This window comes from Platichthys flesus, chromosome 12 (assembly GCF_949316205.1).
Source record: "Platichthys flesus chromosome 12, fPlaFle2.1, whole genome shotgun sequence".
In the NCBI taxonomy this organism is placed as follows: domain Eukaryota; kingdom Metazoa; phylum Chordata; class Actinopteri; order Pleuronectiformes; family Pleuronectidae; genus Platichthys; species Platichthys flesus.
In genome coordinates this window covers 5,390,079-5,407,756 of record NC_084956.1, presented here as the reverse complement: position 1 = coordinate 5,407,756, position 17,678 = coordinate 5,390,079, and the positions used below count along the sequence as shown (strand labels likewise).

The window sequence follows — 17,678 nt, the reverse complement described above, 5'->3', positions numbered from 1 at the left end:
AAACATATTTACTATACTATAAGTGTCAATTGCTTGTCTTGTAATTTTAATTTTAATGTCTGAATAAAAGCAACAGGCATTCTTCAGATGTTAATATTTTTTTTTTTGCATTTTCTATAATCGTTATACTATATGCAATTTTAAATACAACAAAAATATTTGTGATAAATAATTTCAGATAACATTTTCTAACAGGAAGTAATAATTTATAATATATCATTATATATACACGACATAGCTACTGTACTAACAGGGTAGTACAATACTATACAGCAAGTATACGCATCAGATTGCTCAGTCTGACACCCTCGATCCCACGGTACAAGAGACAAGTGGGATGGCTTCACAAAAGACACACACACGCGCACGTGCACACACACGCACACATTGAGGCTAAATGATGACAGTGTGTGACATTTCTGGCGTTGTCAGCGAGTTGGAAAGAGGGGGAGATGAAAGGAAAAGGGAGAAGAAGAAGAAGAGGTCTTTAATGATTAAATTATCCCCTGACCTTGTCTTTGACAGGGGCAGGTCCCGCATTGCAATGACACGGCAATCTCTCTCTTTAACACACACACGCACGCACACACACACACACAGAGTTCCCAAGTGACAAGCCCAATTATGACCCTGTCAGACAACCTAACAGTCAGAGGAGTGTGTGTGTTAATGCAATGAGTGCAAAGCTTATGGAGGAAGTGGAAAAGCAAATAATGAATATACTGAAATAAACCAAACTTGGCAAAAGATGATGGATCTGCCCATTTCTGCACAAACAATCTGGAAATCTACATTTGTGTTTTTTTTGTCGTGCTTTTTTTGTTGTTGTTTTTGTTAAACCATCATTTGCTGTTACAACAATTTTTCCTCTGAAATATAGACGATGTACAGCAGATTTCTAATCTTAAGAGAACTTTATTCTCAAATTTATTTTTATTATTTCCATTTTTTTGTAACTATAAAAATGTCCCAGGACACAAACATTCTTGCAAGTTTTATTTATTTAATAAAAAAAAAGGATAGGATAAATTCTTAAAAAACATCCCATTCGCTTTTTTCCATCTGTTATGTTGGTTCAAATTTTAACATCCACAGCTACGATATGGAATTCATGGACCGACTGAAAATTTCAAAGTTGAACTAAACGGAGCATGTTTTCTGTTTTCAAGTGGAAGAAATGCTTCGGTCCCTGCAGACGGGTCAGCACTTTTCTCTTTGACTCACCTCCAGCTTCGCTCAGGGACAACAATGTTTTTGTGTGGACGTGTGGTGTTAAACTGTAAATATTCATAAACACCCATTTCAACAAAGCCCACAGGTCCGACCGTGGTCCTAAGGCAAACTCTGAGTGAGTATGTGTTTGTGTGTGTTCTGGGTATAAGGGGCAGTGGTGGGCATCTGCTAATTTACATATCTCCCACGGTGCTTTGGGGCGAGAGCTAAGGGGTGCAGGCCTCCATATGCATGAGGCACCCGTGTGTGTGTGCGTGTGTGTGTGTGTGTGTGTGTGTTTGTAAGTCTGCCAGTGTGTGTGATGCAGTGTTTTCCCCACAGCTGCCCATACACATCCACACTGTAGATGGTGTGATATGCTGCACATGTCATATTCATAGCATATGCCGCGGTGACCTCCAATAGTGCTACAGGCCTCCCTAAAAACGCCAGTCAGGAGCTATGAGGCAAATTATGGAGAAATATGGAATATCAAATGATGGAGAACACGAGCAGACTACGGGCTAATTGACTCACTTTCTGAAGCCCAGGATGAGGCTGTTGCGGAAACTGTTGTGGTCCAACGGGGGGAAGGAGGGATCCGACACTGAAATGAAGATGGACAGAAAAACGATTACAGGCAAAGAAAGAGAAAAGACTGAAACAACTTGTCACTGTGTGGCGTGAGCAATGGGGTTTATGATGGGATTATATGCAGTTTTTCCCTTTACCCACATAGACTGGGACAACCCATCATATTTACCATGTGGTCATCCTATTGCCCATAAAGTTGTTACCATCCACAGAGACAGTGAGTGAATTCCCTGACAAACACTGATACGTGTTGTATGCAACGTTGAGCTGGAACGATTTTACTTCTGTCTAGGGAATTTTCTGCAACAACCATCATCACACTATATTGACACAATCATTTCTGGGGACTTTCCCAGTTTGATATAAGGCATCTATTGTTGGCCACTGTATAACTCAACCAGAATAATTCTTGCTTGTTTCCGATTCACTTTTTCAAATGTTGTGTTTCCAGTCAGGATTCAAGCCGGTCGCTGAAATGCCTGTTTCTACTGCAAAAGCCGAGAAATATAAATTTCATAAGATTTCCAGGGCTGCACACAATTTTCATTATTGATATTTCTACAAATTATTTTCTATAGCTGGTATGAGGGGATTGTGAAAGAATTCCAGTTCTAGTGTCCAAGGACGCGACTGTAAATTACTTATTCGAGAAAGAGTCTGAAAAGCCAAACGTGTTCAATTTAAAATGATTTATAACGGAGGGGAAGCTGTGAATTCTTTCAATTTATGAAGCTGAAAGCAGCGAAGGTCTGAAATTTCCTGGCTTGATAAACATTTCGAAGGAAGCATTCTGTGTTTCTTGTGATACTGTATAGCTTGGAGAAGAAACCCATAAGGGACACTGAAATACATAAAGACGAAGGAGAGCAATGTATGTGGAATCCAAAGCTGGATGTTTGAGACTAAAACGAGATGAAAGACAGAAAACAAGAATCATCATCCATTATTAAAGATACTTCTTGATCCCATCCCTCTGCCGGTTCAGGCACCTCTCGTTTCTCGCTCTTTACATATTCACACAGACTAATCTCTTAAAAGGCCTGATGAGCACAGGCGGGTGAGAGGGGAAATGTACGAAGGAAAGCTGAAAATTCTTCTTTGTGCATTGATGCTGGCCCAATTAGCCCGCAGGCATAGCAGCGATTTTTATAATGATGGGAGCTTGAGATGAAGTGGTGTGTGTATGTGTGTGGGTGTGTGTGTGTGGGTGTGTGTGTGCTTACATTGGGTGTAGAGTTTTGCCAAGTCGCTCACTGCCAAGGAGCGGACCTCTAAAGACAAGAAGTTTTCAGAGTCCAGAGACATGCCAGCTTCCTAAATGGAATAAATAAAAGATCACTGTAATGACAAATAAATACATTTAAAAAGAAAAAATCGGATTACATTCAAACACATTACCGTGATGGCCTGTCGAGCGGCCTCTGTGCTGGGGAAGGCAGGGAGGATGTAGATGGACATAGTCTCAGAGTCCGGGGTCACGCCGAGTTCCTGCATCCCCTTCAGCACCTCCATTACACCTGCAACACACACACAAAGTCATTAATATCATCTTTCAGGGTCTCTGCACGTTTCATAAAGTTACATTTAGGACTTTAAGACACAAATGAATTAAGTTAAAGACCTATGACAAACATGAGGGAATATCAAAAGTCCCAGAACTACTTGCAGCTCCTTTTTTATCAAATTGATTTACTCATAGAATAAAACATTGGTTTTCTCTGACTAATCAAATAAATGTTTGGTCCCGCAAATACGAATATTTTTGACAATTGGAAAAACAGTCGCGTTTGAGAATAGTTTCCTACAGTTTATAAAAACAGAGCTTGATGTTTTGGAAGCACTTTGCTCCATTCACTTTCATGCACAGGCCTGGAGCTGTGAACCCACGGCTAAAATATGGCTCTAAGAAATGAGCTGGCACATACTTTCTGTCACTCCTTCAGTTCACACACACACACACAAAATGCTAATGGCCACCCCTCTCTCTACCTTGGACTGCTGGATACATGCACATAAACACGCACTCGGCCTGAAGTGGACTCTTGCACCACCACCCTGCACTCTAGCAGAGCCCCGAGGTCCTGCCCCAGGGAAGGGGGCCAAAACAGCCACATGCATATGGAACAGTCGCTTACACACACTCAAAATGCCCTCAAGTGTGTGTGTGTGTGTGTGTGTGTGTATTTATTTGGGAGTATGGGCACTGCAGCACTTTGCATATGTCTGGGAGCATGCCCACAAAGGACATGGGCCTAAATGAGCGCATGCATGCATCTGTGGACGTGCGCCCATTCTTACGGTGTGTTGCTATGCGGGTTTAGGACCAAAATATCATTACATCTCGATGTTATATAAGACTGCATCCAAGGTACCAATACACCTTGCTCCCATGTGGACTTCAGTAAACTCCCATAAAGTGCCTCCTTGAGTTCACACACCACCAGGAGCTGTGTGTATTTGCTTTCCATGCAGGTTCGGAATCACACGTGCACGAACACATATATACAGCTCTGTGTTTCTACGACCTCCTGGGACGTATGTGTTCACCTGGCAGTCTCTCTCTTCTGCTGAATAAAAGATGAGGCCGAGGCTTTTATATGCCATTAAAACTTGCTGCTGGAGGAGGGGGGGGGGGTGCATTATGCCAGGTAGGGCTACCTGAACCACTTCATCCATCTATCCATATCACTCTATCATCTGCCCCTCTCACTATCCATCTTCCCTGCTTTCAAGAGAAAGTCAACAGGCGATCTTCCTCTTTCTTCTCAATGGAGGTCCCATCCGGTGTGCGGTCCATTCTAACCCCTAATCGCTTTCATCCTGGCCTGTTTTTATGAAAGAAGAGAGGGAGCACCTGCTTTCCTCCTGAATAATCCATAATCAATTTCACGGTGAGTCAGACAGACAGAAAACAAGTGAATGGAGAGCTGGACATATAAATGCATACGCCTGCGCTTTCCGGCCGCAGCACGTCAGCTTTCCTGATAATCAGCACTTTTCTGTTGTCCAACAAGCATGTTTGTGTGTTGTTATGTTTGTGCAAGTCAGGTCTGCGAGCAAGAGCTTTTAACCCTTTCAACCCCAGAGTGCTTTGCTCAGTTGTCTACTCCCTTTATTTACAGGCCTGTGGCAGACGTTGCAACATGACTTGGGTAAGCAGTTATAAATCAGGTATCTGAGAAAGGCCGTCTGTGCGCCTGTGAGTGGTAGTGTGATTACATCGGCCACTTTTATGTCTGTATGGTCCACTCGTTAAGGCAGATCAGCCTGACCCACACTGCTTCCTGACGAATAAACAAACCAATTAACGCACAAATGGACAGGGTTGAAAACGTTACTTGAAAAGGGGAAAAAAGATTCCTGGATCCAATCTTTTACACCAATCAACTGTAAAAGTGATTGGTGTAAATCAATTTTACAGTCGATTTATACCAATCAAATGTGACGCATGAAGGATTCCCCCTTTATGGGTCATGCCCGACCCCTCCACAAAATGTATAGAAACCAGTTCAGTAATTTTTTCATAATCCTGTTGACATATAAAGAAACGCAGATGAAAACAAAACCTTTTTGGCAGAGGTTAATCTGATATAGTTTCATTTGCACACTTCTTAATCTGAGCCCTTCTCTCCATATTCGTTTCATGCCAGCAACCCTTACTTTTTTTACTTCCCCCTGTCTGATAAATTTAAATAAAGATTGGGCACAGAGAAGAGAAGCAGAACTGAGAAGAGTGGAGGCCTCTCCAGGTTGGTCAGCATAAAGTCTGACATACCATCCGGGCAAGAAAGTATCAAAGCAGTGAGTTAAGCATGGCAGTGGTCACAAGATATCATCATCAGACTCATGTCTTCAGGTTAACTGTCACACACGAGAAGTGAGGACGGAGGAGAGAGAGGAAAAGAGGAGTGGAGTGAGCCGGCCGCTGTCATCTCCCCCCCGTCCTTGGACATGAGTACCTGTCACTTCTCCTTCTCTTTCTCCCCCGACACCATCCTTCTCTCCATCGCTCCGTGTCGCTGACTTTCTAAAGGTAGAGTTTGTCGGCTGTGAGGCAATGACGAGTTGCTTTATGAAGAAGCGAGAGTAAGAAAATGTCAATTTTATGGGGCAAGAAAAGCTGTGATGTCTTCTTCAATCTTTTTGTTTCCCTTTTTCCTCTTGGCCAATCAAGATTAGCAGGTTTGAAGGTTTAAACGCTGCAAAACCTGCTCAAAAAAGGGGTTTGACTCCTTTCCCAGTCACTAGAGGTGTTTATTTCCTCTGGTGCATCACGTGCAATGTCAGGAACACGGCAGCAACTGAGGCGCTCTCTCTTTCAACCCTGCCGATCGCAGCCAATTAAAACCCGCGTCTGCCATAGAGTCGTTTGACACAAGAGTGAATGCCGATTGTACCCGTTCCCATTGCAGACAAAAGCCAGATATTATTGGGTTTTCGGACCAGTGAAAAAGAGGCTTTAGACAGAGGGATGCATTAAAGGTGAAACGGATCAAATTAAATAAATATGGTGAGGAGCAAAGAAGGAAAGCAGAGTCGACAAGGAGGCCTTTACATCTCTCATCACCTAACACACACGAGCCTAAAAACACTCTCTTCCTATGAGAGTCTTCCTTCCCTTTTTTTTTGTCCTTTCTTGCACGGCCATGTCAGAAGGGATAAGAACGTGTTACATCGCGAGAGCTGACAAGCGGTGACTAGCTGGCGGCAGGTGGGAAGTTTGGCCCAGCATATGCTTCTGCTAAACCCGCCAAATCCACACCTCATCAAAATGCAAGGGGAGTTTTTTTTTTTTTATCCCTCCCCCCCCAATACCTCTCCTCCAATTCCAAGGCTCTGGCCTCTCTGCCCGCTAGTGACACCTGTGGACAAAAAGTGACACGGCGCTTAATATTTCATGGGCGGTGCACAGTGGGGCGCGTAATCCAAAGTGAATTCCCTCAGAGCGCTTGCATTTACATGAAATCAAGTCACTCTGCATCAGTCACATCACCTGCACTGCCCCCGACCTCCCCCCCGCACACAATATACACACCCCCACACACACACCCCCACACGCTCACACACCTCCAGCAGCCAATGAGTATAGAAAGCAGGAAGGAGAAGGAGAAAAAGAGGCTGCATCATTCATGAGGGTTAAGGCTAACACCATCGGAAGCGAAGCGAGTGGGTAAACGAAAGAGAAGTTTCTCCACTTTCCTTCCTTCCGTTCTTTTTCCCCCCCACACTCTGATAACTAAATGGAATCCATCTAATGTGTGTGTGTGGCTTTGAGACAGAGGGTTTACAGTCTGGGTGTGGGTCTCGGCGTTTGTGTGGTTGTGCAAGTTTAAACTCATGTCTCATCGTCTTCCTCATGACAGGCACTGAGGCGTCTCACTATTCAAACGGAGAATCTGTCTCAACCGCACAGAGAAGTCAATCTGCAGCGTCGCTACACTCGTCTCACCGGCTCCCCCCCCCCCCCTGCCAGCTCAAATGCTGTCAATTAGCTGACAGGAGGAAAATACATCATTTATTAATCTCTCTGAAAAACCCCAAAGAGAGAGCCGGAGCTCGGAATAAATAAAGCACTTAAAAGCCCAGACGCTGCCGAAGACGTTTGACAGGGCACATTCGCTAATGAGTTGTGAATTCTGACAAGTCTCCCAAATGCAGACCATCGGCCACTGACACGATTTCTACCACAAGCACGTCACTTAAATTTCCCCCAAAAAATAACCATTTGCTTTAACAGAGATGAAAAGTGGGAACAAAAGTATTCCCCTTAGCTGACCCTGCTGGGACGTTAAAATGCTCTTAAGTGGCAGAGGCAGAAAATCCACAAAACGCTCTGAAGGAAGTAAAAAGCTCAATGTCATTATCAAAAACAAGTCTGTTTAATTTGTTTTAGTAATTTAGCTTGAGTTTAATTTAATACAAGGAGGCTGAAAACCGTCAGGAGCACATATAATAACTTCTATCCACAGACACGCTGCTTACCCAGATTCCCAAGTCTGACAGGAACAGCTAGACACCAACATGGGTGTAGTTGAAAAGGGTTCAACACAGACCAGTTGCATGTTGGCAAATTAATACTGAGGACAGAGCCTTATTGGAAAAAGGAGAACTGGAGTGAGGGACAGTAGAAGACGTGGACTAAAACAAGATTTGGTTTGATAAATAGATTCGAAGTAAGCTACTGGAGCAAAATGACCTCGGACCCCTCAGCCTCCGGCATGTTTGTGCTCTCATGTATGTGTGTATGTGGAGAGCCCCCCCACCCCCAGTCGTCCTAACGAGAAGGCTAAGCTGCCCCCGCCACAGGGCAAAGGTCACCACATCAACCATCCATACATGATGTGCACCACTTCTTCTTTCAGCAGCTTCTGCAAAGTTGGTACACTGGCAGCTTTTTGGGGACATTTACTGATTAAAAATTCCATGGATGAAAGTGGTGCATTATTGACAGTTGCTGTCATCATTTCATTTACAGGTGACAGGTGTTTGGCGATCATGAGGAGACATAGGAAGTATGACTCTCGTGTCGGAGCGTACTTTCTGAAAGTCTGCGTCTTTTTGGTGCAGAGCTCGTGAGTGGCTGACGTTGAGACTTCTTCTAAACTTGGGTATCTATTCCTGGATCTCTCCCGAGAGACTCGGATGTGTGTTTGTAATTCGGATTGAGTGTGTATGTACGTGTTTGTTTCATCTCTTCTGGCCTCAACTTTCTCACTCGGGGATCAGGCTTCTTTGCCCTCGACTGCCCCGGCTCAGTGAAATCTGTCCCAGCTGGACCACTCTGTGAGACATTAATATTTGAGGGAAACTCTCCTTTAAAAGCCCTTTCTGATACCGAGGACAGAGGAAGTCATGAACCCCTCTGCACGGGGAAAACAACACACGTTCACAAACAGCTAATATCATGCCCCCCCCCACCACCCCAAAAAAAAGGAAACACTCTCCGTATCAGTATGGATGCAGTGAAGATTAAGATCAACAGTATAAGTCTCGTCTCATATGCTGTTACGACTCCGAGACATTCAGTGACATGTTCAAGTTTAAACAATCTCAGCATTAAAGCTAAACAATCATATACAAAAATGCAAGATTAAGTCTGTCTTTGTGTGTGTTTCTGTACCAGCTGTGTTGTTGTCCTTCAAAAACTGACTGAGGAGAGGGCAGAAGTAGTGTGGCCTTATGGGTAAGCCTTGCTCCTTCAATATCTTCATCAGCTCAAAACTTAAACCTGGTAAAAAAAAAAGCAAAACACAGATTTAATATAATTTGCAGCGGAACATCTGTCAAGGGGTTAATACATTAATGTTGCACTCAAAATACAGTATATCCAATGTGGGGGCTGTGTGATATGACAAAGACCCCCATATCCCAATAAAGGGGATTTCATCACCTTTTCTTAAATGTAAATTTAAGTGGACAGAATCTCCTATGGCTCTTGCAATGACTAAGTTTGGGATTTGTTTCACTAAACTCTACTTTTGTGCTTCTCATCCGTAGAGCCTCTTGACATGATTCTCCACTAGGGGGTTAAAGAGGGTCAATATCTACTAGCTACAATCTTCTGTCCTGATTTACTGTTCTTTATTTGTGTCTGTTTAATGCAAATTTCCTGTCTATATACATATTGGAAGAAAGTGCCATCCAAATTTGATTTGTGGCACAATGAAACTACAACACAGAATCATTTGAAAAACATGTTTTTCGCACAGCCCTGTTAATAAATAGCTATTGGTTTTGCTGTGTATACAGAAATATAGCATAAACACTAAACTTTATAAAAAGAGAAATGTCTCCCTCCAACACAAGTGATGAAAGTAAATTGAAGCATGAGCCGTACCAGTCTTCTTGGCCTCCAGAGCACATTGCAGAGAGAAGGTGAGTGGGTCAGAATGACGCTTTGTCTTCTGGAGCTCTTCACAGTAACCTGTGAGCTTCTCCAGTGACTGTAGCACACACAGAGGGAAATACAAAATGTACTTAAACATCTAAACGTATCCTCAACATACATTTCAAGTGTTACAATGAATGCTTAAAGTCAAACGCTGAGTTAGGGTGAAGTGTGAGAACTTGTATCTACCGTGTTCATAGTGACACAGTGTCTTAGGAAGAAGTTGCCCAGGTTCGGGGAATCGTTGTTGTAATTATCCGGCTCCAGTGAGGAGAAACTCTTCAGGACGTTAAAAGCCGTTTCTTCCTGGCCCTGCGTGATCAGGCTCAGACACAGATTCATAGCATCTACAATAAAAACAAAAGGGACATTCTTCTCAGCCTCATAACACTTTTAATACAGCTGATTAGCTATTTTTGCTGAAGAAAACATGATGTGTACCTGGCACATAACCCCTCTCGTGCCTCATGCGCTCAACCATGTCTGGGATGAGGTGCTGGTGTCCGGACTTGGCCAAAGTGAAGATGATCTGCATGATGTCCCTGTCCATCAGACTGCAGTCGGCACTCTCTGCCTCCTCCATGGTCTGACAAAGACAGACAGGAGTGGGAGGAGTGTTTTAAGAGGCAGAGGAATAGAAAAGGGAGGAGAGGAAACAATAAAACACAGAGAGGATGTTCAATCATCACATACAAACACCAGGATTCATACACATTTGGACCAATGGATTTCCATGACTTTTCAATAACTTTAAACCAAATTTCCATGACCGAACATTTTGTGAAATCTCGGTGTATTCGCGAAAAAGTATTTAAACTAACAATGAGAATTCCAAGGCATACAGTATAACTTAATGACACAAACCAAAGTATGCCTGCTTATATTTCAAGTGTATTTCTTTAAAAGCATATGAATTTTTTTTTTTTTTAAATCAGTGAAAAAGAACGACATGAAAATGTGAATATAACAAATTTCAATGACTTTTCCTAAACTTTTGGGATTTCATTTTTTTCCATCCCTTTTCCAGTCCTGGAAAAACACATTTTTGACTTTTCCAGGTTTTTCATGACCGTAGGAGCCCTGAAACACACACGGGTACAAAATGTTCAGCTGTATTGTTTTTAAACAATACACACCTTTTTCAGATTTTCCAGGTCTCCCTTTTCGGCGTAGGTGTTAAGCAGTGATAAATAAGTGTCGGGTCCTGGTTCAATTCCCGCTCCGCGCATCACAGGCAGGATGTTCTTAGCACTCTCGATGTCACTGCACAAAAAAAAGATGACAGCTTGTTAAAATCGAATCACTCCAGCACAACACTTATTATGTCCCATTTAATATCATAGCGACACTCACCCTGCACGAGCGTGGCCGGTCACCAGAGAGTTGAAAACTGCCTCAGTGATCGGCAAATCTTTGGTCTTCATGAAACCCAATATGGTGCTGAGGAGGCAGAGAAGACATGGGGAATATAAGATCTTCTGCTTTAAAATACTAAAATATATATAATATACTGTGTTTTCAAAATACAATCATATCACATATTAAGTTCTGCAAACTGTGTCCCATCAGAACATGAACTCTGTTGGCTGGTTGCTCACCTGGCTCCCTCGATATCCCCATTATGGCAATAGGCTGCTATGAGTCTCTGGTAGGTAACCTAAGAATCAAAAAGAACGAACAGAATCAACACCTCGGGATTGTATGACCAGACCGACCAGTCCACATCCAGGACTCATAATATATGTGATACAGACCCTAAAAAGGGGGATTTAAAACTAATTCAGTTGTGTTTGAGAGTTTTTCTTCCACCTTGCAGCACTTACTCTGTTGGGCTGGACATTAGCTGCTTCCATCTTGGCCAGGAAGTCCGTGGGAGAGAACTTGAACTCATTCTGCAGGTAGACCTTCAGCAGGGCGTTGTAGTGACTGACATCAAACTGTGCACCTGGTGAGGAGAAGGCAAAAATCTGTCAACCCGGTCACAGTCGACTACTATGAGCCAAAGACTTCTACTCTCATAAGCATGATTAAATACTTGATGATATGACGATTAGGCTGTTTTCATCGGTGCTGTCACTTACCCAACTCATGCAGCTTCTCCCACACCCGGTGTGCCAGCACGGTGCGTTCCTCCAGAGGCACCTCCGGCAGCAGCGAGCCACAGCTACGCAGCAGCAACAAGGCCTGGTTTCCACTGGGATATCCTTTAAACCGACAGGAACAGAGGATGAGGATGGAGAGAGAGAAAGAGAAAGAGAAAGAGAGGACTGTATATTCCTGATATCACACAGCTAGCTGCACTTTCAGGGATAATCAGCATAGTTTGGTTTGTTTGTTTGTTTGTTTCTCACAATAATCTAATGTCCACAGGCACCTACTGAGCTGGGTTATCAGTAGATTGATGAATAATAATAGTCTACCCCTTCATCTGACTTCCATGTGTCCACCTGTCGGTTGTTCGGCCTGCCTACCTGCCCTGCAGATGTCATGGAAGATGCGGAGCAGCAGCGTCTTGGTGATGCGGCCGGTCCTCCTCACCGAGCTGTCGAGCTTGGCCAGAGCCCAGTCGAACTGCTGCGCCTGCTTGGACCGCACCGAGACACTGGCCTCGTCCTTCTTGTCCGGAGCCACGGCATAGCCACGCAGCCCCCCCGCCGAATACGGCCACAAGTGACTGCAGAGGGGGATTCACAGAGTGAGACAGTGAAGGTGGGAGTTGTAGAGCAGAGAGGGATGTAGGTGTGTGAGGGGGAGGAGGACAGATTGAGCAGTTTATTAGGTACAAGAAGCTCAACCTAATGCAGCCCAATACAACAGCCCTGCAATAACTCCTGTATCATGAAGGTTAATATGTTTAATTTGTGTTCAAAGTGCTGATGCAACTGATGAACATGCCAGATTTGGGTCATCACTCTCCACGAGTTGTAACTACAAACCCTGAAGTTTTGTCAGCTTCCACACAAACTGAGTATTATGGCTTCATGTAGTAAGGATTTACTGTGACCCTGGTTTATAAGGAGGCATTCATTTCAGCTGGATTGGACTCATAACCCACTAGGCGTAGATACACATGGATGCACAGTAGCTTCACCATTTCAAATGCTGCTTCAGGTTTTAGTCAGGAGCTGTGACCTTGAGTTTAAAATGCTCCTAGAGAGAAAACCACACCAGGACTCAAACCTCTTCATCTTCAAGCCGCCTGCAATCCTCTACTGACACTTACTGATTCAAATCTGAACATTAGATTTGATAAGAACATCCTCTGTAGCTGCAGCCTGACAGAATGAATGGCTGCACTTCACTGATGAGCCTCCTGCTAACAGTTAGCATCTCATTTAAACCAAGGGTCGGTACATAGACATGAGAGGCTGCCCACAGCTACACCAATAAACAAGTTCATGAACATGGTGAAAGATATGAAGTTTAAAGAACGAGTGGCCACACACATACATAACCTCTGATCAGCAGCTTATGTAAAGGATGAGGCCATGTTCATTTCAAGCTGAAGCTAGGCAGTGCGTGTGGGAAACTGAGTCTAACATGATGCTAACATGTGTCCGAGCAGTGCGTGTGATTCTACAGGTTCTATCACTGTGAACATCAGTGAAGCTGGACTGTCATTGAGCCTCAATGACAGTCCAGCTTCACATGTGGCTAGCTGCAGCTAGCAGGCTGCGTGATACCTGATGGAGACGCTGTCCGAGGCGGGGCGGCTGAGACGGGAACACGCCGCGGTTCTGCTGCCGCAGAGAGCCCCGCTGTACAGGCGGCCGAGCGGCGGTCCGGTTCGGTTCGTCCCCGCGACGTGGAGCAAGCCCGAAGGCGAGAGTCTGAGTAGCCGGGCTGATCTCAACAGGGCAGCCATGTTTTCCTGTAGCAGCGTGTGGAAGGGCATCCGCACCACGTGACAGGTCACAACAAGTAGCGCGAGAACATCGGTGAGCGGGTGAGGGTTCCTCTCATCCTTCCTGAAGGTTTGTTGTGTTTTTATTTATTTATTATCAGCAAAAGAAATGTTAAAGAGACTTAAAACCGTTACTGGATCTGCACTGAAATTGTTATCTTACAAAAAATATACTGTATTTAATTCCATTTAATAATATATAAAACTGAGTTAATCCCGAAGGACATTTATTGTGCCAGGTTACGGTAACACAAAGTAAAGAGAATGAAACATGAGTATATAGTCTAAAGAATATTAGAAAATAAAAGTATAGAGTACTATATTTGATAATAAAAATGTAGTGTATACAGATTAATTATTTTTTTCAGGGAATTTATTGTGTATCTGTTTTGTTTGTGAAACCATCAAAAACCATCATTTGTTTTTATAGTGGTGGGGTCATTTTCACTTTTTTAGACAGGTCAAAATAAGGAGTGTTGAGGACACGCAGCTACATATATACAATTATATTTATCTATTAAGAACAGACCAGACATGATGTTTCAGAGGTTAAATTTCACAGTGAGAATTTAATTTATTTCATACATTTTCATTACAATACAAACAACATTTTCAACTAATTAGCTCAGTTCTTTAATCAACTCTCTATTTCCTCTCTTCTTCCCTTTCTTCAAGTTCTCCTCAACTACAGCCTTTGATTTCTCCAGGCTGCTCCTTGCGCTCTCTCTCTTACTGTGTTCATTCCATGACTCAACAGCCAGTCTCTGAATCTGGGGTGCATTCTCCAACACCCAGGCTTGGAAGAATTCACACTTCTTGCTTGCCAGGAAGTACTTCTGCCTCCTGGCCCCTTCCTCTCCCTCTTTAGAGAGGGCAGTTCTGGCCTGGGAGAGAACTGAGCGAAGCTGACCCAAAGCTGCCAGACAATATCCTGTAGCATCTCTTCTGTCTCTGCCAGTCATGATGTGAGCCACAGCTTCCACTGCCCTGGTCGGAGCCAGTGGATCCTCCTTGTCCAGGTACCCTCCACCCAGAATTAGAGTTTCTCCACATCCCAAGGCCTCTTGGAGAGAGTTGAACACCCTGTTAGAGTTCAGGGCCTCTGACAGAGTCAGGATCATGTCACAAAACTCAAACATCAGTGAATCAGTGTCACCGTTTAGGAAGCTCAGACTGAAAGTGTAGCCATAAAGTGCATTGGCCAAACCATAGCCAACCAGGGGAGATGGATTTGCACATAAAGAGCTCAACTTTGGAATTTTTGCAGAAACTGGAGGCACAGTGGGAACTGCTGAACTTCCCTTGTTCTTGTTTGTATTCGTCCCTTTACTCTTTTTCAACTTTATAGCCTTTTTGCCCTGTTTGTGAGCCGCTTCATGTGACTCCTTGACTTTATTACAAACATTCTGTTCCTCCGCAGTTGCAGAATTTTCGCTTTCCAATTTGCTCACTTCCTCCACCAGTGCTCTCCCAGCTCCGTCATGCTCCTCCCACCATGGTCTCCACAAGGGAACAAGCTTGCTAAGAGCTCCAGACTTCATCATGTCCATGAACATGTCTTTCTCTTTGCCGTTGAGAATTTCCCACAGCTCCTCTTCTGAGAGTTTGTCCAAATCCATCCCAGAGAGTCGTTCCGCTAGGTCCAGCTCCCCTCCGACACTTTCAGCATCTTCATCAGCATCTTCAGGCAGCAGCTCGCCATCTCCAATTTCTGAAAGTTTTCTCAAAATAGCCTCAATCTCTGTGGCACTCCCCTCTCCAGACTGCTGGAGCTCTGCTAACCTGGACAAGAGCTCCACAACCTGCACTTTCTCGGCTGCTTCTTCTTCCCCTTCATCAACGTCATCTGACACGATACCTGCTTCTTTTAACAAACCTTCCATCCCCCCATCGGTTCTTTCTGCCTTTTGTCTGAGGCCCACAAGAATCTCCTGCATTTTCTTTCTCTGCTCGCCTTCTGTTTTCCCCATATCCTTCAGTTCCTTCAGAACAGACTCCTTGTAAAATGCTTCTGAGCAGAAGGAGTGATCTGGGCTTTGGTAGCAAGCCAAGCCACAATAACGCAGGTTACACCGAGGACAGGTGTAGCAAGAGGGTTTACATTTACACATCATGCAGATAGCATTCATCCCAGCGTAGCTCCCATCCTCTGAAGACTCCTCTCCCTCTGCCTTGGCCGGAACGAGAAACTCCTCTGGTCCAGAGTCAGCTCCTCTGGCCGGGAGCAGAATCCCATCTCTGGCCACTCCCTCGGGCTCTGCGTCAGTCCAGTCCTCCTTCGGGCCGATGTCCGTCAGGAGGCTCCTCACAGACGGAGGAAGTCTCCGTCTTATTATTGGATTCATTTGTAGTTGAATTGGGGCCAGAGAAATGGTGGAGCGAAGGAAGAGAACAGTCTGAAGCAGGTCACCTAAGAGGCAAACAAATAATAAGATTTTATATATTAAACTCATGATATTGACTTTTGAAGATAACACTGAAGTCAGCTTCTGATTTGGTGTTTCAGGGGGAACAGATTTTCCATTTATTAAAATTTTATCGACAGTTTTACGCTGTTTTAAACTTACTATCAGAATTGGGAAACCTTTCTTTTATTCAAGTGTGTTGACGTATTGTTTAAAAAAAATTTTCATCCTGATAACATTGGAGCAGGTGTAGTTTTAACTAGGATTTCTCAAACTTAAATGGACCTAAAGAAAGTTTTTAACACAGTTTGAGATCTGTAAAACCTTTATTTTCTAAAGTGTAGAAGCAGGAAATGAAGGTGTAGAAGAAACACAGATCTCAATGGATTACATTAACGAAGAGAGTGTTATATCAACTTTAAATACTTTCACACTATTGTAATCTTCACCTTTATTTTGAACTTAATACTTCGTGTTTATCTGTTCTGTATTTTATTCTACTTTATATTGTTCTGTAATCTTGGAGCAAGTTGCACAATAATAATTAAGGATTAATAAAGTCATATTTTATCAGGTTGAGATGCTAACGTTAGCAAAACACAACGCGTTAAATTTAAAATTTAGGACGATTTAAAACCAAATGAAGGTTTAAAACGCAACGTTCAACGTGGTCGATACAACCACGTGACTTCGTTGTTACAGTAAAATCTGAAACTAATGAGAAAAACTCACTTCGTCAACAGCAGCAACGTCTCATGTCCGCCGTCCCAAACAAGGTCGCCTGGTGATGACGTGACACTGACTTCTTCTTCTTCTGTGAGGTTTTCCTGCAGCTCACATCCACGTTCTCACACTACTGCCACCTTCAGGTTTTATTTTTCCCCTTGAGATTCATTCCTTGAGTTTAAACCGTTTTTTTCCCAGTTCAGACTAAAAACTACATGAAAATTACTTTAATATGGATTTAATCAATTTCTTTTTTTTTTTAGTGATTCTTCTGCACATGTGTCAGCTCTCTTTTTACCTGACAGTACTGGGACCTACATGAATGAGGGATGTTTCCATTGCCATAGAATCATTACAATAATATAATATTTTGCAATCATGCATGTGACAACTCATTTATTTAATATTCCCAGGCAATAAGAAACGGCTAACTGCATCCAATTCGTAACAATAACAATTAAATAAACTTGTTCATACTCAAATTGTCTTACATCTTGTAAAATTGTTAAGTTTGATAAAGGTACGTCAAATGAAATGAATACAACTAACTTTTCCCCCTTCACGCTTCCATACAGGTTCATTGGTCATTTCTTAAATGTACATTTCTGTTATTTCATCCATTGATTTGTCTGGAAACCTGAAACTACTTAAAGCTTCACAGGCCAATAAACTGAAAATGTTCTCAGTGTGACCAGCTGATCAGCCGATTTAACAAACTGTCATATTTTTATGAGGCCCGACCGGTGGCTCCTCCCACGTGGCTAATGTTTTGTTTAATCCAAATAGAGATTCCCAATCAGAGGTTTCCCTAGAACATTAATAATGAAAAGCTATGCAGGCTCAAGCTTCTTTATTTTAGAATCAGATTGGAATGACTCATCACAAGCATTTATGCATGTGACTACATTACTGTCCCTCCATCTAACTCTCTGTCAGTCTGTGTGTGCAA

At 43.3% G+C, this 17,678-nt stretch overlaps 2 protein-coding genes across 2 annotated transcripts in view; both read right to left on the bottom strand.

Annotated features, from left to right (window-relative positions):
• lrpprc (leucine-rich pentatricopeptide repeat containing) overlaps positions 1-13,589 on the bottom strand; it is a 48,615-nt gene extending 35,026 nt beyond the window's left edge. The window contains exons 1-14 of the mRNA XM_062401121.1: positions 13,378-13,589; positions 12,166-12,368; positions 11,776-11,898; positions 11,518-11,639; positions 11,293-11,351; positions 11,048-11,134; positions 10,831-10,957; positions 10,136-10,280; positions 9,884-10,041; positions 9,644-9,749; positions 8,927-9,034; positions 3,205-3,323; positions 3,030-3,120; positions 1,750-1,819 (exon numbers count right to left, since the gene is read on the bottom strand). Coding sequence (XP_062257105.1) covers positions 1,750-1,819; positions 3,030-3,120; positions 3,205-3,323; positions 8,927-9,034; positions 9,644-9,749; positions 9,884-10,041; positions 10,136-10,280; positions 10,831-10,957; positions 11,048-11,134; positions 11,293-11,351; positions 11,518-11,639; positions 11,776-11,898; positions 12,166-12,368; positions 13,378-13,589 — 1,730 coding nt within the window. The remainder of the gene's footprint in view (positions 1-1,749; positions 1,820-3,029; positions 3,121-3,204; positions 3,324-8,926; positions 9,035-9,643; positions 9,750-9,883; positions 10,042-10,135; positions 10,281-10,830; positions 10,958-11,047; positions 11,135-11,292; positions 11,352-11,517; positions 11,640-11,775; positions 11,899-12,165; positions 12,369-13,377) is intronic.
• A 558-nt stretch (positions 13,590-14,147) lies between these two features.
• On the bottom strand, positions 14,148-16,840 carry znhit2 (zinc finger, HIT-type containing 2). Its single transcript, XM_062401650.1, has 2 exons — positions 16,736-16,840; positions 14,148-16,008 (listed from the first exon to the last, which is right to left on the bottom strand). The coding sequence occupies exon 2, from the start codon at positions 15,941-15,943 to the stop codon at positions 14,219-14,221; it is 1,725 nt and encodes a 574-aa protein (XP_062257634.1). The 5' UTR covers positions 15,944-16,008; positions 16,736-16,840; the 3' UTR covers positions 14,148-14,218.
• Positions 16,841-17,678: the final 838 nt, after the last annotated feature.